The sequence below is a fragment of the Mustela erminea genome, chromosome 1, assembly GCF_009829155.1.
Source record: "Mustela erminea isolate mMusErm1 chromosome 1, mMusErm1.Pri, whole genome shotgun sequence".
Lineage (NCBI taxonomy): Eukaryota > Metazoa > Chordata > Mammalia > Carnivora > Mustelidae > Mustela > Mustela erminea.
This window is the reverse complement of record NC_045614.1, coordinates 152,909,522-152,928,359: the sequence shown is the minus strand read 5'-3', so window position 1 is coordinate 152,928,359 and position 18,838 is coordinate 152,909,522. Positions and strand designations below refer to the sequence as shown.

At 38.4% G+C, this 18,838-nt stretch overlaps 1 protein-coding gene across 2 annotated transcripts in view; it reads left to right on the top strand.

Moving 5' to 3' along the window:
• Positions 1–233: 233 nt before the first annotated feature.
• SLC25A36 (solute carrier family 25 member 36) overlaps positions 234–18,838 on the top strand; it is a 35,946-nt gene continuing 17,341 nt past the window's right edge. Inside the window, exons 1-3 of one of the 2 annotated variants that reach the window (XM_032347354.1) lie at positions 235–600; positions 11,358–11,522; positions 15,894–15,971. In XM_032347354.1, the coding sequence (XP_032203245.1) occupies positions 560–600; positions 11,358–11,522; positions 15,894–15,971 (284 nt within the window). In that variant the 5' untranslated portion in view covers positions 235–559. Of the gene's footprint in view, positions 601–11,357; positions 11,523–15,893; positions 15,972–18,838 lie in introns of both variants that reach the window. The other variant, XM_032347362.1, reaches the window with a different exon arrangement.

The following is an 18,838-nucleotide window of genomic DNA, read 5'->3' as shown; positions in this document are numbered from 1 at the left end:
CCCTCACGTGGTCTGGGCTGGGGCGTGGGGCTCCCGTCAGCTTGCCGGGCCGGGCCCAGGTGGCACCGGTGCAGCCTCCCCGCCGCGGATTAGATGCAGTAGAGCAGTGACCTACTACCCCCAGGACACGCGCTCCGCCCTGCCTCACGGTCCCTTTCATTTAAAAAAAAAAAAAAAAAAAAAAAAAAGTCCTCGGCGATCACGTGAAAGCGGCGTGCCAGCCGCCTGACGTCACGGAGCGCAGGCCAATGGACGCTTCTGTTTATGTCGGAGGTCACCGGAATATCAGAGCCCCCGCACGCAGCCTCGCCCCGCCGCCGCCGCCGCCGCGCCGCTCACCCGCCCAGGTCGCTGGCGCCCAGCTGGAGCAGGAGGCGGCGCGGCTGCAGCGCCGCGGGGAGGGCTGCGCCGTTGCTTCCTGCAGCCGCGTCTCCGCTAGCCTGCCCCTCGCAGTCCCCGGGGCGCCGTGCGGCTCCAGACCGGGACCGAAGCTGCCGGCCGTCGCGGGTGGCCGGATCTGTGTCCCGCCTCAGCGCTCGGAGGACATGCGGAAGAGAGAATGACCCAGAGGGACACGCTTGTGCATCTGTTTGCCGGGGGGTACGGTCCAGACAAGGCGTGCAGGCTGGGGCCGAGGGTGCTGGGCTGAGGCCGAGGTCTGACGCGCAGGCCAGAGGAACGAGGGAGGGGGCTCCAGCTCGCTGGACGGAGAGGGCGAAGCTCGGCGGGGAGCGGGGAGGAGGCTTGAGCCGGGCGTGCTGAGGAGGCTGAGGCCCGGCGGGGCAGGGGATGAGGGACGATGATGAGGGACGAAGCTGGGGCGGGACATCAGCCTTGGGGGCCGCGGAGTCGCGGCAGGGCTGGGGCGGAAGCTGCAACCTGGAGGAGCCGCGGGCGGGGCTGGGGAGGACCGAGCGGACTGGGGCCGCGGGTCGCGGCCTAGCGCGTGTCCGGGATGCGGGGCTGTGGGAAGGAGCGTGGTGCAGGCCTCGCGGAGGTTTCTAGGCCTGAGGGACGGGGCGGAGGTGCGGAGGCCGAGGACAAAATGGGCGCCGGGACCGCCTCCTCCCTCCTGCCTTGCCTCGCGGGCTGCGAGGCCTCCTCACGTCGCTCACGCCCCACCTCGGACCTCAGGGTTTTCCCCGCCCTTGCTGCGCGGGTGGGCCCTGGGTTGGGGTTGGGGGGAGGGCGCCCCGCACCCGCGGGAAGACTTCACTGCTCACCGCGGGAGCAGTGAAGGATCCTTGCTCTTGGAAAATTTTCTTCCCGAGCTTCTCCAGGTTGCAAGATGCGTGCAAAGCGGCATTGCCTTCGGAGTCAGATTCTTTCTCGAAAACCAGCCCTCTTGTGCACCCTCTGTTCTTCGTCTGCTTAAAGGAGAAAGTCGGGGGTAGGGAGAGGTCAAATGCTTTGGCGATAGTTACTGTGTGTATGAGATTACGACTAAGCCTAAAGCCTCCCTGACTGCCAACCTAAAGGCTACAGATACTTTGTTGAGCCAGTTGAGTCTCTTTTTTAGGTTTGTTCCTTCCAGATTATTTGGGGAATCCTAGCATTTTTAAGTCTAAGAGTTGCTTATCTGTAGGACCATAGTCATCAAAAAATGGCTGCGGTGAATTATGCTGAGGCTCTTTTATGTCTATATGACCATGTAAAGTCGCATCCTCTTAAAGCGTAGTTTGTTTTTCAGTCGGCCACTGTAAGATTTTATTGCCAGTGATGGTAATACCTTTCCTTGGGTTGGCACATTCAGTCAGCAAACTTTTACTGTACACTAGTCATGGGCCAGCCGCTGATCTGGGATAAAAAATACTTTCCTTTTAATCCGTGAGACAAAGTTTAGACGGAGTTTACTTTCCATATTTCTGACACTTTTGCCAGTGATCCATATTTCTGATACATTAACCAATAATATTGGCAAATTAAATCTTTAAAAAAAAATTAGCCATGTAGATGTTCTTGTAAATATGTGTTAGGCAAATTATCAGGCTTCCTCATGTAATTGAGGTAATGTATCTCAAAGGAGACTGCACATCTACTTATGGCTGCTATTTTAATATGAGTGAAAAATGGACAAAAACTTTTATTTTAATTGGCTTCATTTGTAAATTGAGGAGGGTGTGCTACATGATCTCTAAGGCCCTTCCCAGGTCCTAACATTTCTATTACTCTGCATTCAAAATTCATACATCAAGTTTTTTTAAAAGTAGGGCGTGTTAGCTTGATTGCACTAAGTTCCCTGTTTGGATTAAGATATTCTGTCACTTTTTTGTTACTAATGCATGTAAAGGACCCCCTGGTTAGCTTTTTCTTTAAGAGCAGAAATGGAGTTTTTGCAGCATCTAAACACCAATAGATTTAGAAGCCTCCCCTCCCCCAAAGAACCTAGCATTTGCAGGTTATTGAGAGTATTAAATGAAGTACTGGAATAAAGCCTGACACAACATAGGTGATCAGCCTTGTAAATTCCTTTGTATCTCTTGGTTTTATAGTTACATGTGGTTGCATAATTTTTTGCAATAAAACCCGGTTTACCTTTTTTTTACCCCCTGGTTTATCATTTTTAGAGAAATATTAGGACTAGGATGGTAAAGATCATCTGGTTCAGCCCCTTAAAAATATGGAAAATTACTGAGGTGTATTGATTTACCCAAGGTCAAACAGCTTTCTATTCATATAAAATGAGAGGTAAATAATCTCTACAGATCCTTCCAGCTCTATATTACATAACGCCAATATTGTAGAATATCCTGGAGGTCTATATGGTAACCTTTTGGAAATGATGTTGGGTTGTGTCAGTTACATTGTTCTTAATTGAAGATGTTGAATTCTTTTATATATGAAAGTTGCTTATTTAGGCGATCACTTCTGGTACATTCTTCATAGAAAGCTAGATTTCATTTTTATCCTGTTAGACTTATGTTAATTAGGAGTTAGGAAAGTTATTTTCACTTTAGCAATAATAAGTAGTTACGGAAGAGGGGAGAGATCTTTTTTAATAGCTGTTGTGACTGGGCTGCTTCACATACAGGTATCATTTAGATTAAGTTCTGAAAACTCAATATGTTTTAAAAATCTAAATAATGTTTTGCAGTGGCATTTAATCTTAGGCAAAAATTGCCCAAGTATGGGGCCTTTGGATTGTTTCCCTGATGGTTGTAATTGTATTCAAGTATGTGTTTTTCAGACTCTTGAAAATTTCCAATGGTCTGTATTATTAAATCGGAAACATTTGCAACAGATTAGAGCTTGGACCTTGGATGTGGGTGACATAGTCACATTCCTAACTTATTCTTTCTTTAAGACACCCTTTGGTTCCATTATATTTTTTGCCAGGGTTAATTCAGAGTTTGTAAGGTCATTGGTTAGGTCAGTTGTGTTATGGAGGCAACTCCTAACAACTTGTCAAAAGGATGTAAGTAAGATTTAATTTAAGCTGTATTTTTAATAACTATTTGTATATTAAACTCTTTAATAGAACTACATATTGTGTAGACTTGGGTCAGCTATCCACTAAGAGACAGTTTGCTTTTTTTCTAGGAAGAGATTGTCTCAGATAGAAGGAATAAACCTTAGAAACTGTCCTTTCTAGGTTTTTGATGTTATAGAATAACAAACTTGACTATTCTTTCCTTGGAATTCTTTGCCAATCAAAGCACTTAAAGAAAATGAGCAAGCAACCTTGCATTGGAACTTTTTTTTTTCTTACAATAAAGCTGCAACTTAGTACTTTATTATTAGCAGCAAATTACATTAGTGATAACTTACAAGCAACTGGTCTTAACTCATTGGCCACATCATGGACAGAGGGACTCAGGAGCATTACAAGGCAAAAAGGAAGTGATGGCCTGCTTAAGGCACTTGGAATGGGGATGGTGAGGGGAAATGTGAGAGGAAGTTTAGAATGTCGGACCAGAGAGACTTGATGATAATTGGATGTTAGAAAGCCTCTATATGCCCTTGTCACCCTTGTTAGCCTTCAGTACCTCATACTAAGGTAATCATAGGAGCTTCTTCACATGGCCTTTCTTAATTGTATATATTTAAGGTATACAGCATGATGATTTGATAATACGTATGCATAGTGAAAAGATTATGACATAACATCTGGTGTAGTTACCATTTTTTGTGATGGCACCTGAAATCTATTCTTTGCAGATTTCCAGTGTTCAGTATAGTAGTAGTAATTTTAATCATTGTGCTATACATTAGAACTTTAGACTTACTCATCCTACATAACTGCAGATTTGTACTGACTAATATTCTAACATTTCCCACACCTTCTTGCCCCTGCTGACTACCCTGTATTGTCCTGTCTTATTTGACTTTAGATTTTATGTAATAGTGAGATCATGCCATTTTTTCCTTTCTGTGTCTGACTTATTTCACTTAGCATAATGTCTTCTATGTTCTTTTGTGTTGTTGTAAATGACAGGGTCTTCCACGTGGCCTTCTTGATCCTGGATGCTTCCTAGCCGCACTACATTCTACATTTCTATCTTGCTAGTTTTTGGTTTTTTTGGTTGTTGTTGTTTTAAGATTTTGTATTTTAAGAGAGAACTCGAGCACAAGCAGGCAGGGAGAAGGAGAAGCAGTCTCCCTGCTGAGCCGGAAGCCTGGTCCACTGGATCCCAGGACCCTGGAATCAGGACCTGAGCCACCCAGGCGCCCTATCTTGCTAATATTTTAAAGCATTATATTGGCTGTGCAAATCAGTGTTCATGTAAAGTTTTCTTATTATAAATAGTAAAACAATTTAAATCCGTATTCATTGTTTAGAAACTTTCTTTGTGGGAGAATAGAATAAAACTAAAATAATTTTAAATATTATGGTTTTTATATAGAATGTTTAAGAAATAATTTCTAGTCTTTTGTTTTATGACTTGCTTAATAAAATAATTGTGCTGTCCAAAATCTTGTAGATTAATAAATGAGGCACACAGTATATATTCAGTATATTTTAGTTGTACTCCTCCCATCCCTTTAGTTTTGAAGCTGAGAATGCATTGTCCCTAGCCTCCACCTGTTAAGTAGTAAGCTGCTTTAATGTTGCACTAAATTGACTAGTAGGTAGAAGTTATCTCTACTCACAAGCTATTTAAGATTTGTAATAATAACTGTACAGAAGAGGGGTGCCTGGGTGGCTCAGTTGTTCAAGTGTCCAACTCCTGATATGACACTCAGGTTAGGATCTCAGGGTCATGAGATAAAGTGTGTGCTCAGCGCTGGACCTGGAGCCTGTTACCAGGGATTTTCTCTCTCCCTGTCTGTCCCATTCTTCCTCTCATCCCTACCATCCTCACTAACACCTGCCCCCCCGCCCAAAAAAAAAGCCCAGAAGAACACATTTTTCCCTTTATATCCTTCCTGGCTAAATTGCATCTAATTTAGCATAGAACAGCATGCTTCAAATTGTATAGGAACCTATTAGTGGATTATAAAATCAGTTTGGTTGGTTTGTGACCAACCTTCTAAAAATAGTAAGTATTCTGTGAAATGTTTGTGAATGTTGATATACTGTGTCTTCATGTAAAATAGTTCTTGTGGAATTGAATTCAGAGATTTGAAAGGGAAAGAGCTGGACTTAAAAATCAGATTTGGTTTGTTCTTTAGTTGACTGTCAACTTGGAGCAACTAATTTTCCCTTGCAGGATTTTTGTTTCCTCATCTGCAGAATAAGGAAGTTGGGCCAAATACACTGTTTACTACCTCCTTTTTAAAAAAAAGTTTAAAATTTATTTATTTATTTATTTGAGAGAGAGAACAGGAGATGGGGGAGGGTCAGAAGGAGAAGCAGAGTTCCTGCTGAGCAGGGATCCCCATGTGGGACTCAGTCTTGGGACTCCAAGATCATGACCTGAGCTGAAGGCAGTCTGTGGTAAGTGGATATAAATTGCTGATTTCCTGATGCTTTCATTGTAGCATCAGGAAATACAGAAGATAAAGTAAATAAAATACTTAGTATTTTAAGTGGACAGTATGGGCTGTAGAGAAGAGTAGTGCAAGAAAGGTGGCTAAAGAGTCAGTGTGAAAGATTTTATATATGGTGATCAGAGAGGACATAAGTGAGAAGTGACAACTGAGCAAAGATAAAGAGGTGAGCTAGTAACTGGCTCTTCAGTTCAAGGCAAGAATGGAAGACGAAATGGCAAGAGTAGAAATTCTGAGGTAGGAGCATGAGTCGTATAATAAATTCTAATTAGAATTACAGCAGAGATAAGTGGCTTAGACCAGGATGGAATTGATGAGCAGTGGTTAAGATTCTGGATTTATTTTGGAGTAACTGAGTCAAAGACACTTGCATACCATTTTTTCATGGGGTCCAGTAAGTAGGTCCCAGAAGCATCAACCACATTCTCCAGTTAAAAACTGCTGCTGTTAAAAAAAAAAAAAAAAGAAAAGATACTGCTAAGTTTTTTTTGATTGTTTATTTTAAAAATAAATGTGTGCGTATAGTATTTTTTTAAAATGCTGCTGTAAGATTCTTATTAAACAACATTGCCCAACTCCTCTCCTCCCACATTTCCTTCCTAGTGGGAACTTCTTGTTGTCTCAGCTGTGTAGAATTTTCTTCACACTTTCTCTTCTGGTAGATGAGGATTTAAGGGGCACCTGGGTGGCTCAGTTGGTTAAGTGGCTGCCTTCTGTTCAGATCATGATCCCAGAGTCCTGGGATTGAGCCCCACTTTGGGCTCCCTGCTCAGCAGAAGCTTGCTTCTCCCTCTCCCTCTGACTGCTGCTCTGCCTGCTTGTGTTCTCTCTCTGTCTCTCAAATAAATAAATAAATAATCTTTAAAAAAAAAAAAGAAAAGATGAGGATTTAGTTATACAATTCCCTATTTCTCCTTTCTTTCTGTTCTCTCAGTATATAGTTAGTTACATAACAATTTTTTAGTTAAATCAATAGATAATGCTTAGCTTACTGTGGTAGTGTATCTTTGATTGGAGGGCTCAGTTGTTGACCTTTTCTTTCTTGAATATCTTCATTTCCTCCCCTTGGAATTAATAATTGCTACACATTTCAAAATGTTTGTTTAATTATGTGAGTACTTGAATATTTAGTTTCATATCATCAAATATATTCATTTGTCTTTTTTTTTTCCTGAATATCTTCATCCCTCTGAACTGTGTGAATCCTTTCTGGGCTGCTTATTTTCTGAGCCTGACATTTTCACTGTCATCTTGGGATTCCTTTCTCGCTCTCCTAGGTTACTCATTCTTTTCCTAAATTCAATCCCCACCCCCCATCCCCATTTTATCAAGATGTAATTGACCTATAATGCGTATTAGTTTTAGGTGTACAACATAATAACTTGGAATATTCCCTCCTCTTTTTTAGATTAATCCCTTAACTTGTAGGACACGTTCTTTAGTAGCTAAGATAAGGTATAAGGTAAGAAATTTCTTAAATATTTATTTGTCTGCCTGTATTTATTTTTTCTGCTTGATAGGTAGGTTTGGTATAGAATTCTAGAATCCATAATCTTCTGGGAATTCTGATGCTATTTTGACATTTCCTTTGTTAAAAAACCTTTTATGCTTTGTGTGGAAGTTGATGAGATCTTTGTTCCCAATATTTTAAAAGATTGTAGTAGCTCACCTTGGTGTAGGAATTCATTTTGGGTTTTGTTTTGATTTTTTTGGAATCTATTGATTGTACCTGTGAAGCCTGACCTCTGAGATTCTTGAATTCTCACGTTCTTTTTTTTTTTTTTTTAAAGGTTTTATTTATTTATTTATTTGACAGAAAGAAAGAGAGATCACAAGTAGGCAGAGAGGCAGACAGAGGGGGGGGAAGCGGGCTCCCGCAGAGAACCTGATGCTGGGCTTGATCCCAGGATCCTGAGAACATTAGCTGAGCTGAAGGCAGAGGCTTAACTCACTGAGCTACCCAGGCACCCCGAATTCTCAGGTTCTTTAGAGAATTAGGCTTCTGCCTGGGAATATAGTTTCACCCAGTGTGCGGGGAGTTGGGGGTAGATCCCACCTGGATATCGCCCCTTTGTTGTGTAGCCTATCAGCCAGTCCTTCTGTTTTCAGTTCTTTGCCTCACCTCCATCTTGAATACTTTGTGCACTGATCTTCAGGCCTCTTGAGATTCTGCAGGGCTTTTCTTCCGTATTTCCTTCTGCAGTTCTTTTTGCCTCTTTGCTCGTAAGTCATTAAAAATCCCTTTATGCTTCATTGCTTGGAATCTTGGGTCTTGTTCATTTCTCCCTGGCTCCCTCTGTCCTTGTGGCATATTTCTTTAAAATATGCGTTTTTTGACGTGGAGAGGAAATAATGTATAGTTAACCCCGTTTTCATGAGGATAGATTTTAAATGTTTGACTCCAGTAGTTTTGTTCGCTGCATCAATTCTTCTGATTTCAGCATGCATGGTAATTTTAAATGGCTTGAAGATAAAAACGGCATGAGAGATACTGGAGTGTCACCCCTATGCTTACATACCTATTGAATTTCGTAACATAAAATTGCTTCAGGACAGCCTAAGTGCTTGTGTGTACACCCACTTAAACCATTCCCCAGCTCTGTGTAACTTAGATCCTCATTACTTGTTGAATTGTTTTTAAGAGGGAGAATTGTTTAAGTTTTAAACATTACTTTTAAATTGTTCCTTAAGGAATCATAGTATCTTGTCTGTGGTCTGGCCATAAAGTGTTTGTAAAAGTTATGATGGAATTCTGTTACTGCTATCTGTAATAGATGCTGATTAAATTCAGTAGCTAATACTAATGTGTGCAATGTCATGAAATACTTTACATGGGTAATATCATACATCATCTTTACAACAAGGCTGTTTTCCCAAAGTAGATTGTGGTCTTTTATATAAAGTTGACTCTCGAACAACATGGATTTGAACTGATATGGGCCACTTTTGTGCAGATTTTTTTTTTTCAATAAATATAGTACTGCAAATATAGTTTCCTCACATGATTTTCTTAACATTTTCTTCTGCTTTATATAGTAAGAATAAAATATATAATACATATGCAAAATACATGTTACATGTTCATTTTCTTGGTAAGGCTTCAGTCAGTAGTAGCCGATTAGAAGTTACATTTTGGGGGAGTCAGAAGTTAATGTGGATTTTTAACTACATTGGGGTGTGGGGAAGGTTGGTTCCCCTAACCCCCATGTTGTCTGGGAGTCAACTGTAATGAGGTTTTAAGCCTATTTCATAGCTGTTCAAAAATTATACCTGTTCCTTATTTATTGAGTATGGGCTCTCCCTTAATCTAGTTAATTTTGTTTCAGATCTCTTATAGGCCTACTATTTATCTAATTAGTGTGTTGATTTCTGACAATAGAATTACGGTTTTGATCTTTCCTTTTGGGCTTTAATTTTTTTTTTAATTTTTTAATTTCTAAAAATTTCCTATTTAAAACTAAATGGAGTTTTTAGGAAACACTAAGTTAATTATGACTAAAATTTTAACACAATGTATTCAATTCCAGGTAGCGCATATACTTAACTAGTTTTCACATACTCAGTTTTTTCATCAGTTTTATCAAGGCATATGATAACGTTCACCAAATAAAATTTGTTAAGTGTGTAGTTCAGTAAGTTTTGGTAATGTGTAAGGTCCTGTAACTACTATTATAATCAATCAAGATACAGAACATTCCTTTTATCCCAAGAATTCCTCCATGCCCTTTGCAGGCAGTTCCTATGCACTCCACTACCTCTAGGTAATCACTGATCTCATTTCTGTTCTAGTTTTGCCTTTTCCAAAAAGTCATAAAAATGAAAATGTCCTAAAATAAAAGGCTTTTGTCCCTCACTTCCTCAGCATAATGCTTTTGAGATTCATCCAGATTGTTACCTTTTTTACAGAATGTAATAATCTATTGTATTGATATACCATAACTTGTTTATCCTTCATGTTGGTAGACATTTAGGTTACCAGTTTTGGGCTTTTAAGAATACAGCTGCTATGAGTATTCATGGACAGGACTTTGTGAAGACATATATCTGGATTTCTCCTGAGTCAGCACCTAAGAGCGGGACTTCATAAGAAATCAACAGGCTGTCTTTTCTGGGTTTTTTTGTTAGTTTGTTTTTTAAAGCCATTTTCTAAAATGACTACAACTTTGCATTCCCATCAGCAGTGTATGAGATTTCCAGTTGGCCTTTATCAGCACTTGGCTTTCTCATTCTTTTTAGTTTTCACCAATAATAGATGTGTCGTTATAGCTCATTGTGGTTGTTTGCATTTCCCTGATAAATGATTTTGAAAAAAAATCTTTCAGGGTTTATTTGCAACCATATGCATATGAATGTTCTGTTTTTAAGTTGTATTTTTCACTTTTGTTGCATAAAATTTGTTTCAGTTTTATTTTCTTGATGGCGTGTACTGTTGTATCACTGTGAAATACTTACATATTTTATATATAAGTCCTAAATTTTGTATATTTATAAATAATTTGTTCTAAATTTTATTGGGCGTTGCCATGCTGCCTTTTTTACTATGTGATACACACATACACTTTTTTTTTTTTTAATTCTAGAGATAGAATTGTTTAATGTATTTCTGTGGTGGGCTACTTTTCTTTTTCTTCCTGTCGTGCCCATTTGGAGGTTCAGGTTACTTCTGATACAGTCTGCTTTTTTCACTTTGACTCTTTGGTGAGGGGTCTCCTGATTTTCCTCTGGTTAGAAAGCAGTTCTCAAGGTTTCACGAGGTTTCACTGAGTTGTTATTAGTGCTTTAAGAGAAAATTATTTCCCGTTCTTGCATTTAAAAAGAATAATTACTCATCCTATCTCTTACATTCCTTGAAAAAGTTTAAATGATGTCATTTGTTTAGAGCTTTTGTTTTGTTTTGATGATCAGTTTTTGTATTTAAATTGGATTCTTCTAGCTAAGCCTATCTGCTTTGTACAGATTTCTACCTGTGGGCCTAATCCACTGATTTTGAGACAAAAATACCATTTTTTGTAGGCAAAACACTTCGGAGTATTTGAATATTTAAAATAGGAAACATGATTATCCATCAGTGGTTAATTTTTATTGCTCTGAAGACCATAGCTTGAGTTTTGAAAGATAGAGGAGTTTGAGGGACTCCTCTAGGTATCAACAACCACAAATAATACCTGGCAAGGAGCACCAAATAAACCCTTAGGATACTATTTAAAACTATGCTGTGGCTTCCCAGTAAATTATTAAGCTCAGTTCTTTGTAGCTACTAAAGGTGTATGCAGTCAAATAAACATTAAAATGGTTTAGTCTTTTAAAATAAAAAATCTTAACATTTTAATAGCTTGGTGAAGCCCCAGTTGCCCACTCATTATACAGTCTAAATGTGTGTACTAAGTTATGGAGTAAGTAGATTTGTTCCTTTCATTTTTTCGTAGATGTGGTGGTACAGTAGGAGCTATTCTGACATGTCCACTGGAAGTTGTAAAAACACGGCTGCAGTCATCTTCTGTGACGCTTTATATCTCTGAAGTTCAGTTGAACACCATGGCTGGAGCCAGTGTCAACCGTGTAGTGTCTCCCGGACCTCTCCACTGCCTAAAGTGAGGCACAATTTTCGTGAATTTGTTTTTTTTAGTTTGTTTTCCGTAATGATAGCCATGTGTTTTGTTTGTTTATATTCTGCCCCATTTTAAGAAGCTTTTTTACAAACTTATTAGCAGAGTTACTCTAAATTATATTCAGAAATGATAATCCCTAATGGAGAGGAACAGTTAGTTGGATGATATAAAATGTAATGTTATTTCCAAATCATGTGTATTTAGATTATTTTTCTATATTTAGTCAGTGGATTTGTTTTCTGAAGGTATTCTAGGTGTCCTATTTGTCTTTGAAATGTGGTAGTATTAAATCCCAACTCTTTCTGTATGTTTTTTAATTTTCCAAGTATTGACACAGTTAATACAACCACTTAATGGCAATCTGTGATTTTTATGTAATCTCAACATAACTGAAATTTAAAGCAGTGTTCTACTGGTTTTAAGAAGTGATTCAGTGTTTGTTTGACATTTCTTGGTGGTTTGAAAAAGATTTTGTTTTTACATTTTACCATACTTCATTATATTGCTCATTGGATTTAAGATTTCAAAACTGTTGAGATCACGTTTTATGTGTTCAAACTTAGGTATGTAACTTGTATCTCCCTTATCAGGTCACTTGGTACATAATCTGTTTGAACTTAGTTCAGTAGTATTTATTTTGTGGCAGCAAATAAACTCAATAGTGAGTGTTTACCTTAGTTACCAAGAGTTCATCAGTCTTTTCTTTTTTCAGTTTTCCCAGTACATGATAGGTAGAATAAAATTGTTAACAATTTTGGATGAAAATGCTGTAATTATAGGGTGCCTGAGTGGAACATCTGCCTTCGGCTCAGATCATGATCCCCAGGTCCTGGGATTGAGTCCCAGGTTGGGCTCCCTGCTGAGCAGGGAGCCTGCTTCTCCCTCTCCCTATATGCCTCCTCCGGGTTGTACACTCTCTCTCTCACTCACTCTCTGTATCTCAAATAAATAAAATCTTTAAAAATAAATAAATAAAATGCCATAATTATAGGGGCACCTGGGTGCCTCTGTTGGTTAAGCATCTGACTCTTGATTTCGGCTCAGGTCATGATCTTAGCGTTGTGAGATGTAGCCCTGTGATGGGCTCCATGCTGGATGTGGAGACTACTTAAGAGTCTCTCTCTCTCTGCCCCTCTCCCCTTCTTAAATAAATAAATAAATAAAATGCCGTAATCATAGATGAGTATCTGATACGAGTATTATCAATCGAATTAATAATATCTTGGCAGAAATAGAATATTTTACCTGTTAACAATAGGTCATTTCAGTATCATGATTCTGTCTTCTGTTACCACTGTTCTGTCTCCTGGACTTCTTTCTTTGATCTTTGCGACAGCCGTATATATTTTTTTATTTATTTAAGAGCCAGCAGGAGTGTATGCAAGCAGAGGGAGGGGCAGATGTGGAGGAAGAGGAACAAGCAGGCTCTAAAATGAGTGCACAGCCACTGTGGGGCTCAGATCTCATGACCCTGAGATCATGACCTAAGCTGAAATCAAGTCAGATGCCTAACCACCTGAGACACCCAGGCTCCCCACAGTAGTAGTATATTTTTTATTCTTTTTTCTATTTTTCAGTGGTTTTGCCTTCTGACTTTTCTCAGCAGTAGTAGGAATCCCTCTCAGCTTTGTTTTAATTTCTCAGTTTTTCTGGCCCTCAGTTAAGAGTCAGTTTAACATGTATCACCTGTCATTAGTATATAGGTGACTTCTAAGTTTGCATTCTCTGCCTTAATACCTTTTTACTCATTCCCTTTGATTCCCTACTCAGGGGCTCTATCCAAAGCAATCTGTTTCATGGCCTTTTTTTTTCTCCCCCTAACATCTTTATTTGAGGTACAAGTTACATACCATAAAATTAACCCATGTAAAGTATACAATTTGTTTGTTTTTAGTATATCCAGAGAATTGTGCGACCATTATCACCTTCCAAATTTCAAACGTTTCCATCATCACCACTAAATAAACCTTTATCTGTTAACAGCCACTTCTCATTTTCTCCCTTCTCTCTCCTTCCATCCCCTAGCTCTAGGCAACTATAGTCTGCTTTCTATCACTATACAGTTGCTCATTATGGACATTCTATATAAATGGAATTATGTAATACAGTCTTTTGTTTGATTTCTTTCATTTAGCATGTTTTCAAGGTTGATCCATGTAGTAACAGTATCTTTATTGTCAAGTATTGCTTTATATGGATATATACCACATTTTGTTTATCCACTCATCAGTTGATAGACATTGGTTTGTTTCCACTTTGCAGTATTCGGAATGATGCTATTATAGAAATGTATGTTTTCGTTTTGGGGGGGATATGCTAGGAGCAGAGTTCCTAGGTCATACGATAACTTGTAACATTTTGAGGAACTAGAACACTATTTTCCAAAGTGGCTGCATCATTTTACATTCCTACCACCATTGAATGAAATTTTCAGTTTCTGCACTGCCTTACCAACCCCGGTTTTTTGTTTTTGTTTTTTAAGTAGGCTCCATCAACTCAGGGCTAAAGCCACCCAGGCACCCCCACCAACCCTTGTTTTACTATGTCTGACTTTTTTATTATAACCATTCTAGTGAGTGAAGCATTTCATGGCTTACCCATGAACTTTAGAAATCCCTTCCCCCTGCCCCACACAACCCGCTCTTGGTTTCCTAGGTGGGTCATGGGCGAACTTCAGGAGGTCTATAAATGACATGAAATTGTATGTAGAATTGTGTTTGCAAATGTATATATATTTTTTTAAAGATCTTATTTATTTATTTGAGAGAGAGTACACAAGTGTATGTGGGAAGGGGAGAGGGGGAGAATCTGAACAAATTTCCTGCGGAGCACAGAGCCCAATGTGACCCAGTCCCATGATCCTGAGCCCATGACCCGAGCTGAAACCAAGAGTCAGACACCTAACCAGCTGAGCCATCCAGGCACCCCAACAAATATGTTTGGTTTTGTTTTTGTTTTTTTAAAGAACATTTACCTTTCTTAATTTTTCAGCGAGACTTACGATACAGAAAAGGCTAACAGACACTGAATCTTCAAAATGTTCTCCATTATTTGTTATTTTGAACTCTGCTTCTGTCTAATCTAGTTTTATCAGATGTGGTTCTATATCACTGTGTCAGTCATCTGGAAATATGGTAAAAATGCAAATTACTGAGCAGTGTCCTATACCTATTGAGTCAGAATACTTGGAGGGTGAGATCAGAGAAATAAGTGTTTTAAACAAATGCTCATAATATTAAGGTTTACTAAGTACTTACTGGGAGCCAGATCTCTTTTAAGTTCTTCATATGCTTATTTATTTATTCCTCACAGCAACTCAAAAAAAGAATACTGTTTTTCTCTGTTTACTGCTGATGAAAATAAGGATAAGAGAAAAGTTACTACTTACGTTCTTACAGCTAGTGTTTTACAAAAATTGGTCTCCTTATTTAAGAAGTCTGGCCCCATATCTCAGGTCCTTATTTAACCATTATGCTCAACTGTCTTTAAAGAAATCATTCTTAAGCACATAGGTGGTTAAGAACCACTGCCCTAGCCTGTTAACTCTAGGTTAAAATACTTTTCTTCAGTTTGTTTCTTCTCACTTCCAAGCTTTATTAATAACTCACTCTCAGAAAGCCTTCTAGGGCTTAGACATGCCTCTTCCTTTCTCTGCTGGGCATATGTATCTAGCTTGTATAGTATTTGCTTATTAATATAGTCTGTTGAATTATTTGTTTTAGTGTAATTCTTTTTTCCGCAACTGTACATCAAATTTCTCATTAGCAAGTATCTCCCCTTCTTTTCTGTCTTTTTTCTCTGCTTAGTTTTTATGCAGTAAGTATTCAGTATAGTAAATGTTAACTAAAAAAAGGGGGATATGGTAACTGGCTAACTATTTTGGTACCCTAAAGGAGGTTAGGTTGCCAGATTTTGACAGCATTTCATTGGAATGATTGAGGTAATGCTGCATTACTGAGAGAGTTGTCTGATTATCAAGAAAGGACCTCAAGTACTAGACAGAAAACTACATTTTTGATCGGAAACTGAATGTGCTGGTAAAGATTATAAAATGGAGGATATTGAAGATAATCATGTTCATACAAGAACATGATTGTATGAAAATGTAGAAATTATACTGTAGTCTTTAAAACTTTTAGAAAAGAATCTGATTAGAATTCTTTTTATTATCATTTAAGATGATCATTTTATGCTGTGTCAAGAAAAACGGATTTTCATAAGTAAGAAAAACTGAGCAGAGCAGCACAACCTTATAGCAGAGACTGACAGGTTTAAAAGTCTTAAGTTTGCTATACAAATAAGGTACTAGACTTTGAAGGACATTCCTTTCTAAATAATATTTTTTTCTTTCAGAGTGATCTTGGAAAAAGAAGGGCCTCGTTCCTTGTTCAGAGGATTAGGTCCCAATTTAGTGGGGGTGGCTCCTTCCAGGTAAAAATAATTTTTTTAAGTTAAACAAAATGGTGGCAATCTTTATTGTTTCAAGTTTAATGATGGAAGATGCTGAAGAGAAGTCAAGGTGGTAAGGATAAAGCGCCTTGGTATAAAAACAGGTATCTAGTAACCATGTAAAAGCTTGGGCCGTTTTCCCTGTGTGGCAGCGCAAAAGACCTCTTAGTGAAATCACTTTGGTGCAGTTTTTGAACCAAGTTCAAAAGGCAGAGAATACTAAGGGAACCAACAGTGTGAAAGAGGAATACTTAGAGCTCTAGAACTAACCCTGTTTTTTGGCTTAGAGGACAAGCTAGACAGAATAATTTCATTACCTATTAAAAGAGCCAAAAAGGCCCTATTAATACATTAATTTGTCATTTTTCTCTGATATCTTTTTGTCTTAGATTTACTGCTTCTGCAATAAAATACTGTAGAGTTCCCATTCAGAGTGAAAATGGCTCTCTGTATCCCATGTACTGGATACATGTCTTATTATTTATTGGTTTTCAAGTTTTTGTGGGCTTTATTCTCTCTTGAAAAATTATCCGTTGGGGGGGATGGCGCCTGGGTGGCTCTGTCTTTAAGCGTCTGCCTTCAGCTCAGGTCATGATCTCTGGGTCCTGGGATCGAGCCCCTCATCTGGCTCCCTCTGCAGAGAGCCTGCTTCTCCCTCTCCAACTCCCCCTGCTTGTGTTCCTACTGCCTCTGCTTGTGTTCCTGCTCCCGCTGTCAAATAAATAAAATCTTCCCCCCAAAATTTTATTTTGGGACACCTGAGTGGCTCAGTTGGTTAAACGTCGGACTCTTGGTTTCACCTCGGGTTGTGATATCACAGTCGTGAGTTGGAGCCTGGCTTGGGGCTCCATGCTCAGTGTGGAGTCTACTTGAGATTCTTTACCTCTGTCCTCCCTCGCCCTCTGCTTCTCATCCCCCATTTGCGTGCTTGTGCACTCAGCCACACATGCGCACGCTCTCTCTCAAATAAATAAATAAATCTTTAAAAAAAATTATCCTTTCCGTAAAAATTAAAGATGTGTAACATAAAGGCTGACATTCCATCTTAAACACATCACCCCTCATGCTATATGCCTTCTCATAGGCACTTGTCTCCGCAGATAAGTGTTATTAATAAAAGTTCGGCATGTGTAGTCTTCTTTTAATTTTTCTGGCTTATTTTGTATGTAAAATGCATATCGTGTATACTTAATTATTGTGTACATTCATTTAATCGTATTAAAATATTTCACCAAATTTGTCTTGAAGCTTTTTCCATCAAAATACATAGTTTTTGTTTAATCACATAATGTGGCGACTCTGTCATTAATAAGCATTCCCTTATTGATAACCTTTATGTGTATTTCCACATTTTGTCTGTTGAAAGCAGTAGTTTTGTGAACACAGCTATATTTTTATCTTTACTTAAGCAAGTGTATTTCTTTAGATAGTTACTTGTAAGTAGAATTTCTGTATAAAAAGCATATACACATTTGAAATTAATACTACTCAATTGCCTTCTGATGGGCAATTTTTTTTATTCTCAAGTAGTGGATTAGTTGCACTTTATCACAAATTACTCATGTTGGTTACTATTTATGTCTTTTAATACTAGTCAAATAGACTAAACATGATTTTCCCTTTTTTTTTTTTTTCTTTTAAGATTTTATTTATTTATTAGAGAGTGAACACAAGCAGGGTGGGGAGGAAGGGTCAGAGAGAGAGGGAAAAGCCAGCTCCCACTAAGCAGGGAGCCTGGCTTGAGGCTCTGTCCCAAGACCCCAAGATTACAACCTGAGCCGAAGGCAGACACTTAACCAACTGAGCCACCCAGGTGCCCCTATTTTCAGTTTTAATACACATTTATTTAATTTTGGTGCATTCACACCTTCTTCTAATGATTTTCCATTTGTGTATCTCTACTGTGAATTACCTTATATATTCGTTGCCTATCTTCTCATTAAAAGGTCTTTCTTAATTATTTCTAGGAATGTGCTATTTATACGTCTTCACAATTCGTCATTAAATGTATTCTATTTGTTTTTCTTGCTGATAATGTAGTATGTTTCATTTTAAATTATATTAACTTTCCATTTTTCTTCAGCACATTAAAAAAGGCACAACAGTGAGACTGTCCTCATTTGTGCTTTTTTTGCCCATTATGTTGGGAAATAAAAGGATTTGATACTGCAAGCAAATAATTCAAAGCCTGGAAAGCTAAACAATGAGGAGGTGGTGGGGATGCATGAAATCATAGTCCATAAGTTAAGAGGGGAAGTATTTACAGATGTAATGGAATGTTTATAAACATAGAAGACATGACCTGATGGGGTTTATTTCTTCTGGAATTATTTTGTCTGTTTAAGGATACTGTGAACTACTCTGTAAGATATAGATTAGAATATACCATGGTATCTCAGAATTGTTTAACATACTTTGATGAATTGGGTCAGTTCTATGACCCTCTCCCCACTTAAAAATATTATATATTAATAGTAATATCTTTATATTAATATCAACTAATCATAATAATTATATATTTAGCAATTTTTAAAGTGCTTATACTATATTTACTCAAATGTGTTTAATTTAACCTTACCATTACTTAAGCCTTCTAGCCTTATTCATATGTTTCTAAACATCTCTTATACAAATAGTTTTTATTTCATTCAGTCAGTCAGTTGATGTAAAAGTGTTGGGTCAGGGTGGTAGGTGTCTTTTTGTTGGAGGGTGCTTTACATTTGAGGAACTTCACATTGAGATTTGTCTTTTAATGGGTCAGTGCAAACTATACTTCAGAATCTACATGGAAAAAAGTGAATTATCCTGATGTTACATGAGAATGTGGCTAAGACTTTGTTTTTAGATTT